A 23,295-nucleotide genomic window follows, 5' to 3' on the forward strand; every position below is an offset into this window, starting at 1 on the left:
GCTCGATTGAAAAGTCGCCGAATAGTTCGTGAGGACACTTGTTTCCTGAAATGTTCATGTACATATGCCGCTATCGCTGGCGATGACACTTTCGGCGTTTTCTTCATAATTCTAAACACTACCCGCGTTTTCCTCGTAGTGAGCTTTTGTGGACGACCCACCCTTTCACTGTTTATGTATATTGTTTTCCCTTTCTATCGTTCTGCTATACACTGTACTGTCGAACGACTTCTGTCCACTATTTCTGCGATTTGTGAATACGATTTGTTCTTCTGAAATAGTGATATAATTAGTTTCCTTTTCTCGGGTGTGGTTTCTTTCCTTTTCCGCCCCATTATCTCTTTCTAGGTTACAGCGAACACCACCTCACACTTCACCTGACACTTCGAACGTCTCAGTAATGACTATCTATTCTCTGTCTGCTGGCACTAGTGATTTCATGGTACTTGTCTAGTATTATTCTGCGGTGTACGAATACATATGTCCAGGCAAATATCGCTCTGCCCACGCATTTCCTTTATTTGTACATTCCATAGTAAGGATATTTCTACGAATTCGTGTTGCGTCTACGCTTCCAACTGCAGGGACATGTCTGTGTTGGAGACATAACTCTCTCATTCACCATTTCCCTGTCAATGCATTGTTAATTCTGGCACAGGTGCTGTATGAATACTTATGTCCAGTACTGTACCTCATGTGGTAAATTCAAAACAATTTCAATTTAAGACAAATACATGTAAAACTTTTCTGTATTAAATATATATAGGGGAAATTAAACATTTAATAGGGAAATCTGTTATCAAAGTGTCCAAAAAAGTAGATAGAAGACTATCAAGCGAGAAACATTGTGAAACTTTATAAAATTCTCCAAATTAGAATTAACATTTACTGGAAAACATTCGTTATGCACCAGTGAGCATGTAGTGAGTAGTGAGCACAGGGGAAATTATTACGAAACTGTTTGCAAACAAAAATTAGAGACACTAATGCAAGTGCGAGAACGGCATTTTTTTTTTTTTTTTTTGGTATCGTCATGAGTTTTACACATATGTTACAATTTGATTTTTTCTCACATAAAAAATAAATAAAATAACCACAGTAATAAAAATTACAACGGCACTTCCATGGGGTTCGAACCCAATACCTTCGGCATACAGACTAGTTGCTTTAACCAACTGAGCTACTTGTTTTCTTACGTGAACTAAACCTGTTCTACGGTAAAGACGATTTTTCATTACGATTGTGCTAAGAATTCGTCTTTTTCCATAGGTAATTTCCATTATTTGCTCTATCTATACGTTAATACTTAGCATAGATTCATATATTTGGAGTTCGCTGATAATGCATGTAATAAGACACATTAGAAATGTTTCGTTAAAAGTTTCGTTTGTAGATCTAATCCACGTCTCTCTCAATGACATAGATGTCACTGCTTCGTGTTGAACTGCAGAATTCCCTCGCGTTCTTGAAAATTTCCCACTTTAGCAGAGTTGGTAATTCTCGAGATTTCTGTCGATTTAATGTTTTTTGCTTCTAATTTATTTATTTTAAGCTAATATCTAACACAAATATTAAAAACGGGTTTGTTATTAACCTGTCCTGCTGGGGAAACCTTCCGAAATTTCGAACATATAAAGAAAATGGGGATGATTTTCAAAAAACTTCAGAATAAAGAGACGCGTCATTTATTTTGCTCATGGTAGTACATCTACCATATATAATAGGCCTATACATCCCAGAGTCAACTTTAGAGAGTTTTTGTAAACTGAATACAAACATCACATTGGGTTCTGTACCAGTTTCTGTTAATAGAGAAAAGATTTCAGAAGCTTGTGGAAGTATTAATTACCAAATTCATTCATTAGCGAATCTCAGATACAACGGTAATTTTTCCCCACTCCACTGCAGTAAGCAGAAGGTGAAAATGACATATATTTTTTAAAAAGAAGAAATTGTTAATAGAATTCGTATAATTGCATTGTTATCTGTTACTTTGTACGATTTAAAAATAGATACTGATAATGCATTTCTGAAATAAGAACAAGCTTAAAATTGTGTCAGAAAAAATCCTTTGTTCTGCTGAGTGAGATAACGAATTTAAACCATTTCCATCATATTGAATTCTTTTGCGGGCGATTCTTTGAGTAAAGACACATTTATGAAAGATAAAAGCAACTCTCATTCTATATATTTAAAGAAAAATCAATATCAATCATTCTTCTTTTTTTTTACTATCAATCTCCAGTCCGCTTTATGAAGGAAATGTGAATTTATAAAACAAAGGAACGGAACGCTAGCTTCAAGTAAGCTTTAAAACCTAAATATTACCTTTTTATTCTTCTTCAAAGAAGCAAAGTAGAATTATGCTAAATGGTATCATCAAAGACGTGGAAAAGAATGTAGACAAAGAAGAAATAAATACGAAATAGATTTACGCATAAAAAGAAACGAAATGACACGCAATTTCGTGGGTAATATTTGAGCTGTAATAAGTCATATTACATCTTTAAAAGTATTAAGATCACAAGCAGTACTAATAGTTGTAATCTCTTCTTTTTTAAGCCCGTGTTTTAAAACATAATACTTATAGACTTAATGCCAGGTAAAAATCAATGGCGGCAAAACCTGTCGCTGTTACTTTAATTTTATGACTTCCTTAAATATATTCATTAAATAGTGATGTGAGGTACGAATGTATTACATATTTTTAGTTTTTAAAATTAATAAAATTAAAACAACTGACACAGTAATACTCGGAGGGCCAGCTAGTTCTTGGTAATCATGACTTTTTGGGTAATTTATGATCAGAACATCAGTTTCCCTTCCCGTTAATGCTAGTTTTCTATACTAGAGTTCACTACTTGTTCCCCCCTTCTTTTAATTTGTTTCCTAATTACCTTCACAACTCTGGGTGGACGCAACAATGTTAACACTATCTATTGCCTATGAATGGTTATCCATCTTTCCTCTCACCAAGCCCGACACGGCTTGACTTCCCTGATCTTACAAGAAGCGGTATTCCAATGAAGCTAGAATATTGACTTTTAAAAATTTAATGTGATGTAAATTCTTTTATTTTCTTCCATTAATAGCGCCTATAATAATTTGTCACCTCTTCTAAAAACACCACTTGTAAGTAAAAAAAATAAAAAAAAGGACTAGGTTTGCAAGTGATGATCTAAGCAATAAATTCATAAGCAATGGCTTCAATTCAACCTTGTTACTACGAGTGATCTGTGAATTATTACTAGAACATAATAAAATCAGGAATACTTTAGCGTCTCTGTTTAATAAAATTAGGAAGCAAAATTTTCACATAAAATGTTCCAAGGGTCGTTTCACTTATCCATATATGGATGCCTGGGGAGAAACCAGTTTTAAAACTGGTCGAAATGCCGACCATGTTTCGTTACTACTATTTTTTATTATTTTCTTGCATATATTATAATTTATTATAATCAATAAAGCATAAGATGCTGTATTATCTGTATTTGATATGGAAGAATTAAAATTTCCTAACACATTTGAACTCCTTCCTACATAATTTAACAATTTTTATTGTTAAAAGTATACATTGTATAATAATTTTTTGCGTGGACGGCTTATGTTAAGGTAGGTTGAATTCGGGTAACATTTCGGTGGGGTAACCAAACATGGTGCAATTGGTGCTCCGTGGTGTCCTGATATGGGGAATAAAAGAATTTTGCATTTAAGTACTGTCTAGGGTGGACCAACTTTACTTTGAACAGATGGGTTTTATGTCACTTACAGTCAGATATGGATACGCACTCGCATTCTGAACTACTACCTGCAGTAGTATAGTGGTACAAATTGCAGATAACGTCGAATCGGAGCTCTATCCAGTTACAAACTAAAATGTGTTAAAAGTAATTCATTCCAGATGCGTTTGTAGATGACAACGTTAGCTCGCTTTTGCTGTTTTCGAGATGTATTTCATGAAATTAAGGATGTTGCTGAACTTACAGGATCTACAGAGATTTTACGAGCGGTCATTTGTGATGGAACTTCTGTGAATACGAGTAACAAAAATGGAATAATCTCTACGCTAGAGTCATACCTTAAAAGATCCCTGCAGTGGCTCATATGCATGTTACATTGTTATGAATTGACTCTCAGGAAGGTATTCAGTGTGCTTTATGGAAGAACAACTGGTCCAGCGACACATGAAGGACCTATTACCAAACTGCTGTTATTTGATCCTCATACCAAGCCCATTACTATGTTTCAACCTATTTCAGGCTCTGTAATTGATGTTCCTGAGCCATTAACGTAAGATCTAAGTTCTGATCAGCTGTATTTACTAAGATATGCGTATTAATTCAACAAAGGATGCAAAATTCAGATCTTAGTATTCTGCAATACTTGGAAAATGTATAACCAGGTGCCTTAAGCCATGCAAGATGGCTAACTAAAGATAACTGACTACTTCGATTGTACATTTCAGACGAATCTCCATCAGAGGAAGTGAAACGTTTGGTACGATTCATACTAGATTTCTATGCTCCTATATGGTTATATATCCGCTCCCATCCATACTGTTAAGATGGTGCAAATAATTATTACTTCATGGTATCACTGTATCAAAAACTTCTTCCTGAGGACCAGACCATAATTCTTAGCGTCCTCTTAAAAAAATCCTATTTTTGCCATCCTGAAGACCTGTTGCTCGCTTGTGTGCTGATGAAATGGAAAGCATAAAACATTTTCCATAAAATCCATCTGTTTAAAGCAATGTCCCCCCCCCCCTAGACAGTACTTAAATGCACAATTCTTTTATTTCCACTATCAGGACGCCACGGAACACTTATTTCACAATGTTTGGTAATCCCACCAAAATGTTACCCGAATTCAACCTACCTGAAAATATATATATATATATATATATATATATATATATATATATATATATATATAGGGTGTTTCAAAACAACACTGACAACGTTTGGGAGGTGATTCCTGACACCAAGACAAGACAAAAAGTATAGAAAAACCTGGGTGCATAAATGTTTCCTTTCAGAGTTATAGGCTGCCGAAAACAAAAACGTGAACTTTAAAGATCCATAGCTCCAAAACTATGGGACCTACCGTAGTCAGATCAAGACTTCACTTAGGAACTAGTATGTGCCCTATCCAAATATCCAAGTTTGAGAATCCTTCGGTACTTCCGCAACATTTTTTTATAGAGGTGCTTGGTGAGTACTTCCAGCTATATATCTTTAGCCAAACTCCATTTATAAAAATTGTTTCGCGAGAACCTTAGGATTCTGAAACATGGATTTTTGGATAGTGCATATATTAGTTCCTAGGTGAAGTCTTGACCTGACTACGGTAGGTCTCATGATTTTGGAGCTATGGACCTTTGAAGTTCATTTTTTCATGTTTTTGGCAGCCTGTAACTGCGAACGGAAGCATTTGTGCACCCAGGTTGGTCTATACTTTTTGTCTTATCTTGGTGTCAGGAATCACCTCCCAAACGTTGTCGGTGTTGTTTTGAACTATTTTTGTATTCGTGTGATGTTATGTACGGTGAACGAATGTTTCTGTTGAAAATGGCTACTCAATTCTTATGAAAATGTTATACATTTTCTCGACGCACCCAATGTTACAGCGGGGAGCTATTGATCATTACGTGTATATATGCAGTTACGTTGGTTGTTGCTTGATTTGGAGTTTAACATCTCATTCAACATCGACGTTATATGAAAGAAGGACCTACTGTTTAACGTGGAATACAAACTACATGAGCTCCCACCGGAAACCGAAACCGTGTCTCCCACTTCAAAGGGGCGTACGGTAACCATATAGCCACGAAGAGTTCTGTTTCTACATTCCTGCGCTCATTTCTTCATTTTCTACAATATTAGCTAATGGATGTACGTGCATTTAGCTGCAATTATTGTATTGAGCATAACTCAGATATACATAAACAACGTTGTGCGTGCCTAAAAATGCCATGCGTGGTAGCTAGCTCTTTCTAAACACAAGGTTACAATCTTGCTGCCCCATTGAGTAATTTTTCAATTGTTTTTTTTTGCAACATTTTATGTACCAAACATATATTCCTACTCAGAATCTAGTTAGAAAAAATACACCTTCACTCTAGTATGAACCTCCGGTTATAAGTGAAAGGAACTAACATTTTTTTATGGGTTTTATAGCTAAAGTTCAGCTTTGTTACGGTTATTTGAAGAAAAATATAAATAATAGAAGGTCAATGTAAAAGATGGCTGTTACAGTTTTTCATTCTTGATTCTAGATACACGCACATAACTACAAAATGGCTGTGATTTAACCATGTTTCTCATTAGAAAAGTTTTCACAAAACCTTCATCATCAACAGTTGCCCTAATCACTTTTTTGACATCTGCAACTATTCTGAGTGAAGGGGGATATTCGCTTTGAAAGGCAGTACAACCTATTTAGAAACAATAACATTGAATACCATCTTATAATATTTTAATCACTAAGCCCAATTTTTACTTTTAACTAAAGAAATCGTGTTAAAGAACGATAAAAAGATATAAGAAGAAAAGATTTCATTTAATTTGCTTCTTGGGAACCATAAGGAATTTCATGTATAAAATATTAAGTACATTTGCTTGAAAAACCACACATTTTACACGTATAGGACTTATGAGGATTATTTTACTTCCTTGACAAAACTGCATATTACTTGAGTCGGGTTATGTCCCACTGGTTTAATAGAATTTCCATATTGATACTTTCGAAGACTTTAGTAATTTGTGTTATTTTCGTCTTATATAGCTACATAAGGGAACTGAATAATTAGAACTTGATTCCAAGCCGCAGGGAAGGAAAGACTTGTGGTCAGAAGAGTTGGTCTTTGGATTTCAAGAACAAAGTGCCCAAAAGGTCTTGTAATTAGTGACCCTCGTAACAAGAAGCTCGTAGATTAGGAGATGACCACAAACGAGAACACATCAAAGGGGCTGCAACTACCACGGCAGAAGTTGTAATCTTTCTCTTTGTTACAAGATTTCTTTTCCTCTCTCTCTCTCTCTCTCTCTCTCTCTCTCTCTCTCTCTCACTCACTCTCTCTCTCTTCCTCATTATTATCTCTCTTCTCTCGCTTCCCCGGGGTTTTCATCTTTAGATCCACTTTACGGGCTGCATCAGCATCTTTCTCCATCCCTTCAAAATCTCCTCTGATGATGCACTATGCTATTCAAGCAGCTTTGAATTAACGTTAATTTCTTTTAATGGGATGGGCTTCTTCCCCCTTTTTTTTTTTTACATTAACCATTCTATATTTTCGTTTTTCATTACTTTTCTCAAAATTAAACTGGTTCCTTCACGATATTTTTATTTGGTGGTAACAGTCGGTTGAGATTTTGGGTTTCTATTTTAAAGCCAACCTCCCTTTCTCTGCTACTTTGATGTGGCTATAGTACTAACATCATTTTGTTGAATAAACTCTTCACTTTCACTTTTCCAATTAGCAATTTACACTCATCGTTTCGGAGCTTTCTTCCCTTATTTCCACAAAACAACTTTGTCTAAAAATTAGATGAAGTTATATTGCGCTTCTGGTAATGAATCATCAATTATTATTGACGTAATATAAACGATCGAGTTGATAATAGAGTCAATCCATTCTAAGTGATCAAGCATGTGCCGCTCGACCATCTCGAAAAAATCTATTTTTTTCATAAATGTTTATCCTACATCAGGCTACTTCAAAACCACAATTATTTTTTTTTTTACAACATCCATGGCGACGCAGCGGCTGCCGCCATTTTGCGGTTTTTCGATTTTAGGCGTTTACGTTATTTTGAATATCTCAGCATGTATTTGTCCTAACAAATTGAAAATTACTGGACGTCTCCAACTCGTGCAGAGCTAAAACTTTGATATCTCAACATTTTTGCCTAAAATCACTTAAAGGGGCTGAAATCAGGGTCTACAATAGCAACATTTTTTGACATTGAAGACATGTTTGGGAAGAGGAAACAACTGACGTAGAGGTCTGAATTTTTGTGTGCATGTAGTCCGGGGTCATAAGTTAATACACAAAAATGTACAGACCTGTAGCCGCTCTCAAAGGCATGGGAAAAACCTTGAAGTTGGGGAATTATGCCAATTTGGCATGTTTCAGTGTCCTATAGGGTCTCCAATGGGTCTGGATAAAAAAAAAATGAAATTTTGGGAATAGTTACTCCTTTAATATTCCATAACACACAACAAAGCGCGTTTTCTGTTTTTCAGCAGAAGGGGATCAAAGTATTAAGTAATTACGTCATACTCCAGGAGGTGTTTTGTTCACAAATTCAACTGAAAATTCGTTGTTGTGAAGTAAAATAAAGTAGGATGAATGGTTAGTCCAGTCAAGGCTCTCAAGCTCGTTTCTTTCCCCACAGTAGCACTGGTGAAGGATGCCGCTACCAACAGAAGACGAGGAAAGTCAAAATGGACACTTGACACAAAGTCCGTAAGTACTCATTGCTCTTGTTGTTTGCTATATCAATGATAATGAATCCTGTTTATTTTTGTTTTAATTGTCAACTAATGCAGGAGACCGCTGTCTTTTCGTTTGATCTTCATTCCGCAGTTAGTGTTTACAGCGAGTAAGTGTTCACTGACTTAACTACTGAGTACACAATACTGATGAATAAACGGAACGCGATTAAATTTATCGATTGCACAGTCAGAAAAGTTATGAATCTCTTTTGTGTGTTTCGTTGAGGTTTAGAATTCCTTCTCATAAGTCAGCACCGAGGCTATATGAGACGTAAACCTACTGTTTAAAGAGGAGTTATGTTGATTTTGAGTTTAGCATCCCTTCCAGCACCGAGGCTATATGAGACGGAAACTACCAATTAACGTGGAATCCGAACCACATGAGCTCCCACCAGGTCTTCCATGCCAAAGGCGCGTACGTTAACTGCTTAGTCACGAAGGAGCTCAGTTTAAAGAGGAATCCGAAGCATTGTGATGCGTTCATTGGCTATTCCATCGAGAATCGAAGGTCGCAGCTGGGGCGTACCCACGAGAGGTCCATCGGATTCAGATTTATATCCCCCTTCAAAAACCCTTCCTTATTCTTTTAAATGGTATACTTATAGCATTATGATTTTACATTAAGTATACGGGCGGAGAAGCCTAGGCTCCCCCAGTCTTTTGAGTGACAAAAATAGTATTCTAAAAATAGAGATTCACAGGACATTTTTAAGATAACATTAAAGGTGGTTGGGTTGTCTATTTCTATTCAACATTTATTTTTTCCGACAATTTCATACTTTAATGTTAATTACAATTGTTTGCAATATTAAGCAAAGAATTGTAATTAACATTACAATGTCTTGTGACTAATCTGCTTAGCTATGGGCTAGTAGTATGTGACTAATCTGACTAGTAGGCGTACGTGTAAATGCCTAAAATTTATTAATTGCTAATGTCTAACTGTAACTACTGAAAGGAATTATTCAGTTTTTATTCCTAGTTCTTGTTAACGCAGTGCATAAACGGATTTCAAGTTGTGATATGCCTATCATAGTCTGAGTTCTGGCTGCTAACTAGGGTGGAGCGAAAAAGTCAAAATTGTCCAATTAAATAGCACTAGGTGTCAAAAGTTGTGTATTGACTAGTATAACATTCGTATTTTTTTCCATAATTTTTGTACTTTATCTTCATTTCCCTGCAAGAGCCTTAAATGTTAGCAACTTTTATGAAAAATTTGAATTTTTGAAAATATTGAATTTTTTTTAAAGCTGCCGAATGAAATCGAACTAGGCGACAAAAGTTGCATAATGCCTAGATTGACTACGCCATTCATGATTTTTTAAAACAATTTGAGTCTTCATTCCCCGCAAGGGTCTGAAATTCTGCAGTTTTTATTGCATATTCTAAAGCATATTCTAGAGCATTTAGATGGCGCAACAGTAGGTCCTAACAATCTCGGGAACTATAGGAAAAAGTTTAAACAATTGTGAGGATTTACCAATCGTTAATTTTCAAGCGATTGAAGAAAATTTCCCGCCAATGGAAGAGAAAGATGTCAAAAACCTTAGCACAGACCAAAGATATATCTGAGATGTTTGCAAAGAAATCTGCTGGTAAGTGTTCACCGAATCTTTCATCAAGAAGTCATGGATTTTGTCCCATGCAAGATGGATCACTATTGCCATCAGAGTTCTTAGAGTGTACATAACTACTACTGACTTATCTTCGAACTTGAAGGAGATGGTTACATTTATCATGAAAGTGTATGCTTCGATCTGATTTTACATTAAATGTAACCCTACTATCTACGATGCTTCTGTGAACTTATATCCTACTATAGCCTCCTTTTCACGGTACTTAAGCAATGAACTGAAGCTCATTGTAGACAGGACAATTCAGCGGAATGGTTTCTTCGCTCATCCAGAGTAATTACTGGTATCTATACTCCCCGATGATCGAAAGCATATTTCAGAACAAACTATGCATAGAATCCTTGATGCAAGGTCAAAAAGCTCAAACCAAACACCTATTGTACACAAGTTCAGTATTCCAGCAATACACTTTAGTGCTCAGGAATATGTTGAGCTACTGTAATCAACTGGCAGGAACGAGAAGTAACCGAGCCCCCCCCGTGACGAACCATTAATCGGAGGAGGATCTACAGAAATGTGTAACAGAAGGTTCATCTGTCCTTCCGCCTGTTTTCCACTTGTCATTTCATACCCAAGCAATCGAGAGGTGTGTTAAAACTGTTACCCAAGCTTCATCTGAAGTGTGTGGTGTCTTAGCTCGAAATAGATTTATCAGAGCAAAACTTTTGGATAGGTCAATTATTCCAATATTCGAAACAAAATATGAATACAAACCAACGAGTTAAAGAGAGAATTTCCAAAGGTAGGGTGGGTTGGGATGGGAGGATGTTCGGAAATCTACGTGCAGCCACCTCCTCGTGGTGAGTTCTAGGAAACAGCAAAGAGCTGCATGTCAAAAATAATTTCAATGCAAAATTGTTAAATTTACATAATGTATCTTAATATTATGCTCAATGTATTTTTATATATTACTATGAAACTGCATTTTAAAACTTTTTGAATGTAATGAAGAGGAAGGATTTTTTTAAACATCGTCGAAATTAGACTGTTCACGCACAAGACTTGACATCTAGTTGGATATTATTTGACATTTCTTGAAAGTTGTCAGTGTTTTCAATAAAGTTTGAGATTTAACGTATAAATTTCAAAATTTTAAGGCCCCTGCAGGTAGTAAGATAAAGCTCAAAAATTATTTTAAAGTCATGAGTGTTATGGTAGTGAACATAGCTTTTTTTTAAGCTAGTGTGAATTGATTTGGTGGATTTTAAAACCTTTTTAATATTTTAAATTAAATTTCAAAATTTATTAAGAAAACTTCAAAATTCCAGGCTCTTGCCAGGATGAAGATGCAAATTATTTTTAAAATCATGAATGGTGTAGTCAATCTAGTTAGTATGCAACTTTTGTCATCTAGTTCGATTTCATTCGGCAGCTTTTATAAAATTTAAATATTTTCAAAAATTTCAAATTTTCAAAAAATTGAAAAATTTTAAGGCTCTTGCGGGGAATGAGGATGAAGCACAAAATTTATGAAAAAAATCTCGAACGTTATACTAATCAATACACAACTTTTGACATCTAATGCTATTTTGTTGTACAACTTTCAATAATCGACCCCACCCACCGATTTCTCTCCACTCTACTGCCCACCAGCGTTGCCACAGTCCTAGCTCTGAAGTGGGCTGAAAAATAGTACCAAATTGAACAAAAATGGCTAAATTCATTATTTTATACCAGTGTGATATATGGCTCTATAACACGAAACTAAAAGAGGCAAAATTCTAAAATACTTCCCTCCCTCTTCCAAGAGTCTAAATAAAGAAAGTGTTCTTTTTAAAAAATACTTTTTTAAAAACATCCAAATAGGAGGACCCGAACAAACTTGGTGCACTGTTAAAAATACTTTCTTAAATCTGAGAAAACGTTTCTTATCTGTGCACCGAGACGATCTTTTCTTAGAAATAAAGAGTTTGAAATTCTCATTAATGAGAAATGAAGAAAAGTAGAGGAGGTTGTATAAAGCGGAACAAGACACTACACTGTTGTTTTTTTAATGAATAAGAATTGCTAAATCTCATTTCTAAGAAAATATTTTCTCGGTGCACAGATAAGAAACGGTTTCTCAAATTTAAGAAATTATTTTTTACAGTGTGTAGAATCTTTGCAATGACACATAAATTATACTTACTTGAGCACACACTGGTCTTCTTCAGAATATTCAACACTTGATTCAACTTGTATGTGGTTTTTTTTTAAGTTTTCAAGCTAAAACTTCTCGTCTCCTTCATGCGCGGCGCGGATGCGCCCATCTAGCGTTGTTTTCCAGTGTAGTTTGATATACGAATATTCCAAACAAAGTTTGTAGCGTTATGCGGTACAACGTCACTGAATGAATGTTCAACAGCATTTTTTAAGAGTCCAACACACAGTATGAGTAACGTGAGAAGTAGGAAAAGTATTACTGACATTTTTGAAAATATGACAAGTATTTGTTAAATGGTGCTGAGTTAGGTAGAATTGTACCAACTTTTTCACAAAAGGGGCTGAAAATGCCAACGTGGTACCAACGGGTCGATGAATGACAAAAAGGGCTGAATTTGGTGCAATTGTACCAAGCGTGGCAACACTGCTGCCCACCCCAGCCAGTTTTTAGTTTGTAGATCCGACACTGGACGGGTTAAGTACTGAAATATTGGTTAATATTGAACTCAAGGGCCTTAAAGTTGATTTTAATTTATACTTAAAGGCTTCTTATTTAAAATATTATGTATCCCACACAACTGAGATTTAATACGAGTACAAGATTAGGATTTTACACATATGTTCTGATAATATATATTCAATACCATCTGGGTTTAACTGATACATTAAGTTTTGTAGAATGAAAAGATAAAATAAAACTTGCCTGTAAGGTTTAGGGATTTGACCAGTCTCTGCATGGTTCTGGAGATTTGCCACAATGTCCTCCAACATCTGACTTCGAGTTCTCTCCTGCATGCGGGCAAACTTGGGCGCTGAGTAACTGGCTCGTTCCCCATTGACGATCTTGGTGAGCAGCCATTCTCGGAACATTGGCCCCTTGTCGAACACAGATTGCTCCCAAAGGTACGGCTTGTAGGCACCCACTTCATCCCGAGTTACCACAGACACCTGGAACAGACGACGCTGAATGCTTACATCACACTCCGATACTACTGACCGAATTCCTGTGATACCACAACTACAAGGATTTCTAAATTAGTCTTTAATACTACAAACATTATAGAAAAAAATCAGATTTCACAGTCAAGACTCATGCCACCTTCGAACTTAAACCTATTAACATCATTAATAATAACGCCGTCACATACGGTAGACTTTATAGTTTTTTTTTTCATTTTTTAAATTTCGGATTCTGTATATTCCCTTGTTGCGGTAATATATTGTTGGAAAGAGACAATAATACCTTCTTTTTCCTTTTTTTTTTGATGCAAACATGGTTAGAGAAAATTTATTGGTTTTATAGAGAATAAAAAGTACTAACACCATAAATAGGAATTATTGTAAAGATTTTTTAAAAATGATTCTTCGTTAAAAATGTCAACCTCGGTATATATGTCTTAAGAATGAATGACATCGAAAATGTCTGATCACACAGAAAATGTTCAGATGGTATATTTTCTTAAACCTGTTAAAGAACAAGACGTTGTACTTGTAAGAACGTGCATAATTTTACTCACGAAGATAATCTATCATTCTATATGTCCAATACATTCTTTTCCATCATGTTGTATCTACTTTTCTTTCTTTTTTTTCTTTTTAGATGGAAGTTTGAACATCGTGCCCGTGAGTTTTCTCGGGTTACCACTTTCCCATTACCTTCCACTTTCTCATTTCACCATTTCTTCCATCATCATTTACTTGGTTTAAATCATCGTGTCCTTAGTTAAACTGAAAGATTTCATTTCGTTTCAATTGAATGGAGGTTTGAATTGACTGTATGATTGATAACAATAGCTATAATGTAAAGAACGTAAGAGTAAAAAGGACTTCTATAGATCTTCTGCAAATTATAGAACTATGTTTAGTTTCTCACTTGTTAATAATCCTTCATCCGATTCTTTGTTCTCATAGATGTTTCCTTTCTATACAGTTCTCATAGAGCTTACTATATACCGGGTGTACCAAAAGTCCGGGGCCATGGGCTAAGTCCGCTATGAGTAAAAAAGTGGCAACAGATGGAAATTCTTGAAAATAGCTTTTTTCCAGTCTAATCCCACAAGTCGTGTCGGCTCCATACCGGAAACGCACCCTTATGTTCAATGGAAAACCAACGTTGCCAGTTCAGCAAGCTGTCCCATTGGGTTGAGTTGATTTTGAGTTTAACGTTTCGTTCACCAGCGAGGCTATATGAGACGTGGACCTACTGATTAACGTGGAATCCGAACTCCATGAGCTCCCGTCGGGAATCGAACCTAGGTCTCCGATGCCAAAGGCGCGTACACTAACCACTTAGCCGCGAATGAGCTCCAGCTGTCCTCTTGGGTCCTCACCATACCAACAATACAATAATGTTGGAAAACGGATTAGTGTGTTCTAGGTTCCACTCACATAACAATATGCACCATTCTCGTTTCACTTTTACGTACCTATACCTTCGATTCGAACAGTCTTCTGCACTGGAAACGTTACTTTTTCATTTAACATAAGCTACCTTATCAATGTAGAGCTGAAACGGCTGGTACAATTTGAAATTTTCCACCATTTTAGGTTGAAAGCAACTCATTTCCAATAACCTCTCTCTCGTTTCATTTCTTCCCGTATCTTTATTCACAACGGACTTGGCCTATGGTCCCCTGACTTGATACGCCCAGTGTATCTACAGGGATCCTGTCTACTCCTGCAAAGTTCCAAAAATGGAGCAGTACAGAGATTTCGTACACTAATATCTCCAAAATCTTAGTCTCTTCAAATGGATTTTACTATTGTTAAAACGCCGAGAGCACTTCATCACTGAGCACACCAACATGACCTTTTATGAGATTCATTTTTGTTACGTAACAGCAATCATTCACATTATTTTTTTCGATCTGAAAGTCATACTAATAATATGACAGTATTGATGTTACTGCACAATCTTTTGCACTTGTTTTCTATGAAGCAGTGTTGAAACAGGGTATTGAAGAAAAATTCAAAATGGTGGACAAATAGGAAAGACTTAACAGCGAATCTTCATCAGCATCGACGACCTTCTGCCAACTTTCTGGAAGGCCATAAATTCCATCGCGGTAGAACTTGGTGAGCAGTGGAGCGAAGAAGAATTCAAGTGCATTTTGCAACTCTGCTGGGGATTTGAACTCGCGTCCTCTAAGATGATTGTCCAAGGAATGGAACAGGTGATGACCGGATGATACAATGTCCGGGGAGTATGGCGGATGCAATAGTGTTTACAATTCAAGGGGTAGAATGGAGTCCCGGATCATCCTAGCACGAAGGGCTTACCGTTGTCCTGTAACAGGAGGACCCTATGGCGATTAAGAAATGCTGGCTCCAGAGTTTTAATTTGGTCTTGAACACGGCTCAACTGCTCACAGTATATAGTTGCATTTATGCTCTGACCAGCTTGTAGCAGTTCCCGATGCACGATGCCGCGAGCAGTCCAACAAACACACAGGAAAACTTTCTTCTGGTGCAGTGCTGGTTTCGGGTATTTTAGAACCGGTTCATGGAATGCTAACCAATTATGAGAGTGCCGTAGAGCTTTGTACAGGACCCACTTCTCATCACATGTCGACATCCTGTCTAGAAATGGCTCCTTCCTCAGACGAGACAGCAAAGAAACACAGATGTCTGCTTGCGTTGCCATCTGGTCCGGAGTCAAATCATGTGGGACCCGTTGACCCAACCTGTAGTGCTTCCCAAGTTGATGGAGGTACTGCCGAATTGTTTCTTCACTCACACTGAATTGTAGTCCCAGTTTCTCACATGTCTGGCCACCGTTCGCCTCGATTGCTGCCTGAAGATCTTCATTTTATACATGTGTTGGTCTTCCGGCACATGGTGAGCCTTCGAGTGATTCGCCACTGTCCTTAAACTTGTAAAACCACTGCGGCACTGTCCGCGTAGTCACGACACTCTCACTAAAAGTCTGGCATATCTTCCGCTCCGCTGCAGCGACGTTTGACCCAAGTTTGAACTCATACAGCATACACGCCCTTATGTGGAGGTCTCATGTTCACTTTGTTCTTACGCAAGTTCACTGTGCAACTGAACTGCACAATCAAGTAGGATGTTGGATATACCCATACCAACAATTTGACCTTCCCTTATCTTCATTCGCGTTCAACGCTCGGTGTGATTACCAATGGAATACAGACCTCCACAAAAAACAACAAGTCTTTTTTAATTAAATTAATAATAATAATAATAATAATAATAATAATAATAATAATAATAATAATAATAATAATAATAATAATAAAAAGTGGCATTCGTAACGAGGATTTATGGAAATATTAAAAGGGAAGTTCTGCGGTGATTGTGGAAATGACAACATCCTCAGTGTGTGTTAATAAGAGGAAGGGGATTAACTGAAAATTTTACAATTTACACTGTTTATAAATATTTACACTTAACCACAAATACATCCATATACACCCACAATATTCTACACACTTTCATTTTATTTATTTTTTCACTTTTCCCAAATTTTACACCCTGACCATCTGTGTAACTTGTCCTCTTTATCCCGCTGGGACTCCTCGATTTTGACAATTACACTGTATATCCTTATTGTGATAATTCTTTCAATCGCCTGATTTTGACCTTTCTGTATTCCCAACCATGACTCTGCGGACATATAATTTATTTTCTTTCAACTACTCTAATATACAATTCAGGCATTACGACTTGTAAGTCGGCCAAAAATCCAAATGGCGTGGTCCGCTATTTGTAAAATTTTTCATTCTATTATATAAATATTTCAATTTCCATATTAGTAATTCAGTAAAACCACATTTTTTAGCATAATTGACCTGATCACTCGTGTACCTAATTTATAAATACCGATAGTGGTGAAGAAAATAAGACAAGATATTAAAAATTCAATTGAGGTAGTGAAAATATAACATTGAACCACATGTTGTATGCTAACTCTGTATGGCAAACAACTTTACATCGTAAACGTTCAAATTTTAATTTCTTGATATCTTTTATACATATTGGTGGAAAATATGACATGGCTAATGTAGAATTTAAGGTTCATAGTTAAATACAGGTTATGTTGTTTGTATTATGATTTTACAATGTGCGGGAATCTGACACCGTATTCGTAGTAGAATGCAGCGTTGCAAATTTGTGTTTTACTTTTGCATTTTCAGTGGATTTGTGGAATACAAATTTCTGTTTGGACATCAGTAGCGTTATTTTAGAATGTGCGAAGAGCAGGGGGGCAAGATTATCCATTAATTATTAATTATATTGGTAAGTATTATCATATTAATCTATTAGTATAAAACATATCTAAAAACATCTGTTTCTCAAACTCAAGAAGGAAATTGTTCCATGCCCTCCCCACATGATATCCTTGTTGGGAACTTGAATGAAATTATATGCATTAAGTCGTTAATTTACGACTAACCACTATTGTGACAGATTGTGAACGATAGCTTACGTAATTATTATTATGAACGACCTATAATAAGAGAAATAATAACAGCAATAGGAATAAACGACACTTACTTACAGCAGTAGACAGGAACAATGTTGCGTCTATAAACATCAATTAATTTGTTTAATTTGTAAGAATTCAAACGGCCAGATTTTATGTGAATTCTAATCCAATATAACTGCAGCCCAAAATATCAATCATTATCTATGATTATAGTTTACAATATTAATTTTTACTTTTGATTATGGTGGTTTTACATTGATGTAATTGACTTAGCGAGTGAGCACAATTTCTGAAAAGAGTGAAGTCGCTTACACGTGGTTTTTAAATTTTGAAAAGTTTTTTCTTTTTTTAATTTTGATAGGGTATTGTGCAGGTATCGCGTCTTCAAAATGAATTATGCATACAAATTTTGGACATAACATATTATTGAACTTAATACTGTAGGAATGATAAAGATTATTTATTTGAAATTACGGACAGAGAATTCACTAACAGATTAATACTAAAGTTATGTTTTAATTTCAATTTCCTTTCAGTGCATTAACTTGCAGACACGAAAGTATTTCTATTGTTCTGTTGACTTGCTATGTACAGTACGTGTATTTCTCAACTTATATTTCTCAGATTGTTTCCTTTGTCCATTCTCCAACCATCACCTTATTTGAAGGTTAATATACGTAGATTGCACTTCCATCATCCAGATACGATTTCATTGAACCATGAAGTGAATGCCCATGGACGATTGACAAAACGATTTGAATGGTGTGGGAAAGATAGAATTGGAGCCGAGTATTGACACGACGGTGATGTAGACGCGCGGGCTACGAATTCGAATCTGGAAGTCCAAATCTTACCCAAGGCTAAAGTGGGTATTATCTATTGAATACATTGTTGGATATTTGACGGGAATATCTTAACTGCGGATAGAGCATTCACATTTCGGTAAAATTAATCGTCGCTAAAACGCTTGTCATTTTGTATGCGCTGCGCTGGACTTCAATTTAAACCACCTAATCATCTGTCATCTGGAGAAGAAGAGACGCACCAATGGGAAGACAACAATCCATAAGAGGATTCATCGCTGGATGGCCACCAAGAACGTCAGGCAAGTGCTGAGTAGATTAATCCTACCCTAAAAATGTCCTTTCTTTCTTTCACCCATTTCGTCCCCAATAACATCACAATCTGCTTTCAGTTTTAATGTGTATTGTTTCATTTGTAAAGCGCCCCAAGTTCGATTCCATTACTTTTGCTGTACAAATTTCTGTTTATAAAATCCTGGAACGTCTTGTCAGTTCCAAATTCTCAACTTTTAAGTTTGTTTTCAGTTAATCAGAGCTACAAGATCTGACAAATTGTGACAGCACATATAAACAATTCATTTCCGACGTTGCGCCGAGCTTAGTATGCAGTGTTAAATGATCAACATAAGCATACTGATGATCTAAATGAGATGATGATAGACCATATTTATCAAGAGCGAAATATGTAATGTATTGAAAAGGAAAATATAATACTGGGTAGAACTTATGATTAGATATAAATATATAAAGGAAAGTCTAAAATGTGCTATAAATTTATCATTGGAATTTTCTAACTTTTATTATTTTTACTATTTTTATTTTTATTTGTTTTAGTTTTAATTATAAGTATCTATATATCACAATAACAAATTGGAATATTATGAAAAATATAGGGGTATATTTTTTAGGTGTAGGCAGATAAAGATCTCGAGTCAAATTGTAACAGTTAACTGTGAATTCACCCTGATTTTCCCCATAGACTGGAATCACTCATTGATCAGAGTATATTATTAGCATAAACATTAAACTTGAAGAAGGCTCTGAATGATTTTAAAAGGTTAATGTTCATCTAAACAGTTTCAATTTTTTTGTGTTCAATATTTCATTTATATATGTTGTTATGATCTTAATATTGCAATATCATAAAATTCTCTCAATTTGTATCAACCAACTCATTTAATTGATATGTTTTAACATCAGGCAATATTTTGAAATAAAATGTATTAAGAAAATGTAACAAGAGAAAATGTATCATTGTATATGTACATGTAATAAATATTATGTACTATATTTTATTACTGGAATATGCTATTCCATTTCTTAGTATTACAATAGTATTAAGGGTTTGAACTCACCTCATATTTAGTGGGTTTCAATATTACAATAATATTAAGTGTTTTAACTCACCTCATATCTAGTGGGTTTCAATATTACAATAGTATTAAGGGTTTTAACTCACCTCGTATCTAGTGGGTTTCGATATTACAATAGTATTAAGGGTTTTAACTCACCTCATATCTAGTAGGTTTTAATACTACAATAGTATTAAGGCTTTTAACTCACCTCATATCTAGTGGTTTTAATATTATAGTAGTACTAAAGACTCACTCACCTCATATCTAGTGGGTTTTAATATTATAGTAGTACTAAGGACTTAAACTCACCTCATATCTAGTGGGTTTTCTCTTGATGCGCGGGCTCGTTCGGACGAGTATAAAAGTATGTAAAAAGTGGCTCTTAATGCAGGCTGGAGAGAAAGATGTGTTATCGGCCTCCAGGAACACGACGCAAACGATGTCGTTCCCGATATGCCGTTTACGTTGAAGCTGAAACGAAAGCAGAAGAAAAGCAATTGGGTTAGAAAATCATTTTACAAAGTATTGATGCAAGTGTGATAATATAAATTAAGGAAACATCACAGAACAGAAGATTGGGAGGAAGAACAAAGGAAGAAATTGAGGATAAACAAAATTAGGAAGGGTAAGGGTATAAGTGATTAAGAGTGAAATGTTTATAGGAAACAGGAAAGAAGTGCATATTATATCATATATTTATCTAGGAAAGGCTTTTGACCAGTTGAACTAATAATTATCGAAAGAACCTTACAGGGTTGGATTGGCTGCATGAAAAAGCCGGTGATACAGGTATTGCCAGAGCGCCATACCAATTGGTAGGAGGGAGGGGCGGATATTATGTCATTGATAGTTATATGTCGCTGTATGTATTATGATTTTAGCTATAACATAAGACAATTTGGAAATAAAGATACTTCAAACAAAATAACTTTTAGTTTGATATTTGATAGAAGACAGCCAAGCTGAAGGTTCAGGTTAACCAATCTTGCAGAAACCCTGAAAAGTTATTTTCGATAAAGATTCGCGAGATTTGAGAATTAGTATTTTGTGTATTATCCTAGAAAAATAGTGTAAATAATTCAAGAAAATTTATCCATTTTATTTTCGTTATTAAATAGATATTTGGGTTTGGACACTATAAAGTGGAGGGCACACCTTACTTTGCCCGCTTGCTCGATAGGTCAGTCCAGCCCTGGGGGCTCTAAAAAGTTAGAGTTGGAATAAAACGATCGCAAACTCATCAAGAAACTTATATATAGACAAACAAACAGTTCTGTTTACCAAGTGGTGATTTCTGTCAAACGTAGGCTCTTGTTTGTCAGCTTTTTGAGCATCAAAAGTAATTCATTTTAAGAATTTTTACTTCAATTTGGACATGGGTTCACACACTCTCCAGAAACGTATACTTGCTGATCACAAATGCTTCAGATATAAGTGGGGTTCCCATATTTCTGGACTAAGAAAGCGGAACATCATATGAAAATTGACGGAATGTTCATACTTACACACTTGTTGAAATACAGACTTAGTTAAATACAGCAGACCAACATTCACCAAATGTGAGTGACATAATTTCTATCAGTTGAGTATTGGCGAGTAATAAAGCGCTTTAAAAAAATATCACACGAAAGACATTAACAATGACGTGCGGTGCTGTTCCCGATCGAGGAATACCGATAGGTCATGAATAGTAATATATCATTTGGCATTGTTAAGGTAATATTAGCATGCGTTTAACATGAAAATAATCAAGTTTATGGGTTTTCTCGGGATTCTCCTACATTATTATTTCCTCACACATTATCATTCCATGCTATATCCTTAATCTTAAATGTCATCTATGTTTTTAACCTTAAATGGCATAACTGTGGGACGTTAAATTTCATTTTGTTTTTATGCATGCTCAGCCAATACTGCTACTGATCAATTTCCTGTAAAATCTGTGAATCACAGAAATCATTTTTCCCCCTGTAACGATGTTTAAAGTTGCTACGCCTGTTATTTTGTGGAGTAATATTGAAACAAAAGAACTGTACATTTCATGTTTTATTTTGTTAAGCATTTTTATTTCTTCTGCCACAGGGGTCTTTATGTCATTTTGAATTTTATTCGAAGTTCTAGCAAACGTAGTTGCGTTCAACAAATGGTTTTCAACTTTCTAATCATATCTTACAATCAAATTTACCAGTTCAGTGTTCACTGACTTACTTATAATATTGATTCATTTCTCAAAAATCATTAAAAGAAACTCTTGTTGCGTATCCAAACAAGGTGTGTTATTTGGATACCTTTGATTGCCAGAGAAAGAGGATCGATCTCAAGACCAGCTGCTTGGGACAGCTACGGTTAATACCCTTGCCGAGGACATCGCCTACCCTTAGGACATTGTGCAGAATCTCGTCATCATCAGGAAGACATTATTCTTCATAAAAATTGTAGTCTCAAGAATCAATTGATGCATGAATGTAAAATTCTTTAAGAAACATTAAACTTAGAGCATCAGCGACTTCTTCCTTCGCCTATAGTTTCTTGAACTTTCTCATCACTTTTCTGTTTACCTTCCGTCTTGATTTCTTGCTATTTATTTCTGCTAAGTTAAGTGGTCCTGTATTTACTACATGTCATCAGGTTCAATACTCTTGGTTTTCTGTGACATTGTCACAGCGTCGAGGACAGCGTCCTGCCAGTCGATGACCAACTTGGAAGAAGACGTCGGGGCACTGGCACTAAGCCCACTTTGTGCCGTCATCGAGCTGAATTTGGATTTTCATTAGAAAGATACCACGTAGTGAGTGCAATAACCAGTTGCGCTCGAAAGCAATAAAATCTTGTCACTTTCGTAAATCTTGGTCAGATCTAATCAGACAGAGGAGAAGAGAGCGTCGCAGCTCACGTCAAACCTCATTCTGTCGTGACGATAAGCCTTGTCTTATATCTCACAAACAGGACAACCTAACGTTTTATATCTTACATATCTTAGACTTTTATAACTAGCTCTATTTTCATCCCCATGCTTTATTAGTCGCTCTTGTCTTAAATTTGAATTTTGTTTTTTATTCCAGTCTACCTTATTGGTGAAGAACACATTGGTGTGTAAGATGCTCGCAGTGAGCAAGAGTTAAGGTACAAGTACGGCATTCATCCCGTACTTCATTTTAAAACCATTCATGCTATTTCTGGCATAAACCCGTAGTTTCGTACTCTTACACTCTGAAAGAAATAGAGCAGTTTACTTGTATAGTCACACAAACGCTTCAGATACTGTACATCCAGTAACACTGAGCGCGTAACAGGGAACTTCTATTTCTTCACATGGAAAATCACATTTATACTTGCATTGCTCCTATCTTCTTGTATTGATGACAAGTAGTTGCAGTTATTTGACAATCAGCAGCAGACTACTTCCATAATAG

The 23,295-nt window shown here is 35.7% G+C and overlaps 1 protein-coding gene across 1 annotated transcript in view; it reads right to left on the minus strand.

The window, feature by feature from the left end:
* Nucleotides 1-23,295, minus strand: part of rsh (Rap GTPase activating protein radish) — a 1,018,586-nt gene that overhangs the window by 145,963 nt on the left and 849,328 nt on the right. The window contains exons 7-8 of the mRNA XM_081726479.1: nt 20,192-20,353; nt 12,979-13,223 (exon numbers count right to left, since the gene is read on the minus strand). Coding sequence (XP_081582605.1) covers nt 12,979-13,223; nt 20,192-20,353 — 407 coding nt within the window. The remainder of the gene's footprint in view (nt 1-12,978; nt 13,224-20,191; nt 20,354-23,295) is intronic.

This window comes from Thermobia domestica, chromosome 9, assembly GCF_964235325.1.
Source record: "Thermobia domestica chromosome 9, izTheDome1.hap1.1, whole genome shotgun sequence".
NCBI lineage: Eukaryota > Metazoa > Arthropoda > Insecta > Zygentoma > Lepismatidae > Thermobia > Thermobia domestica.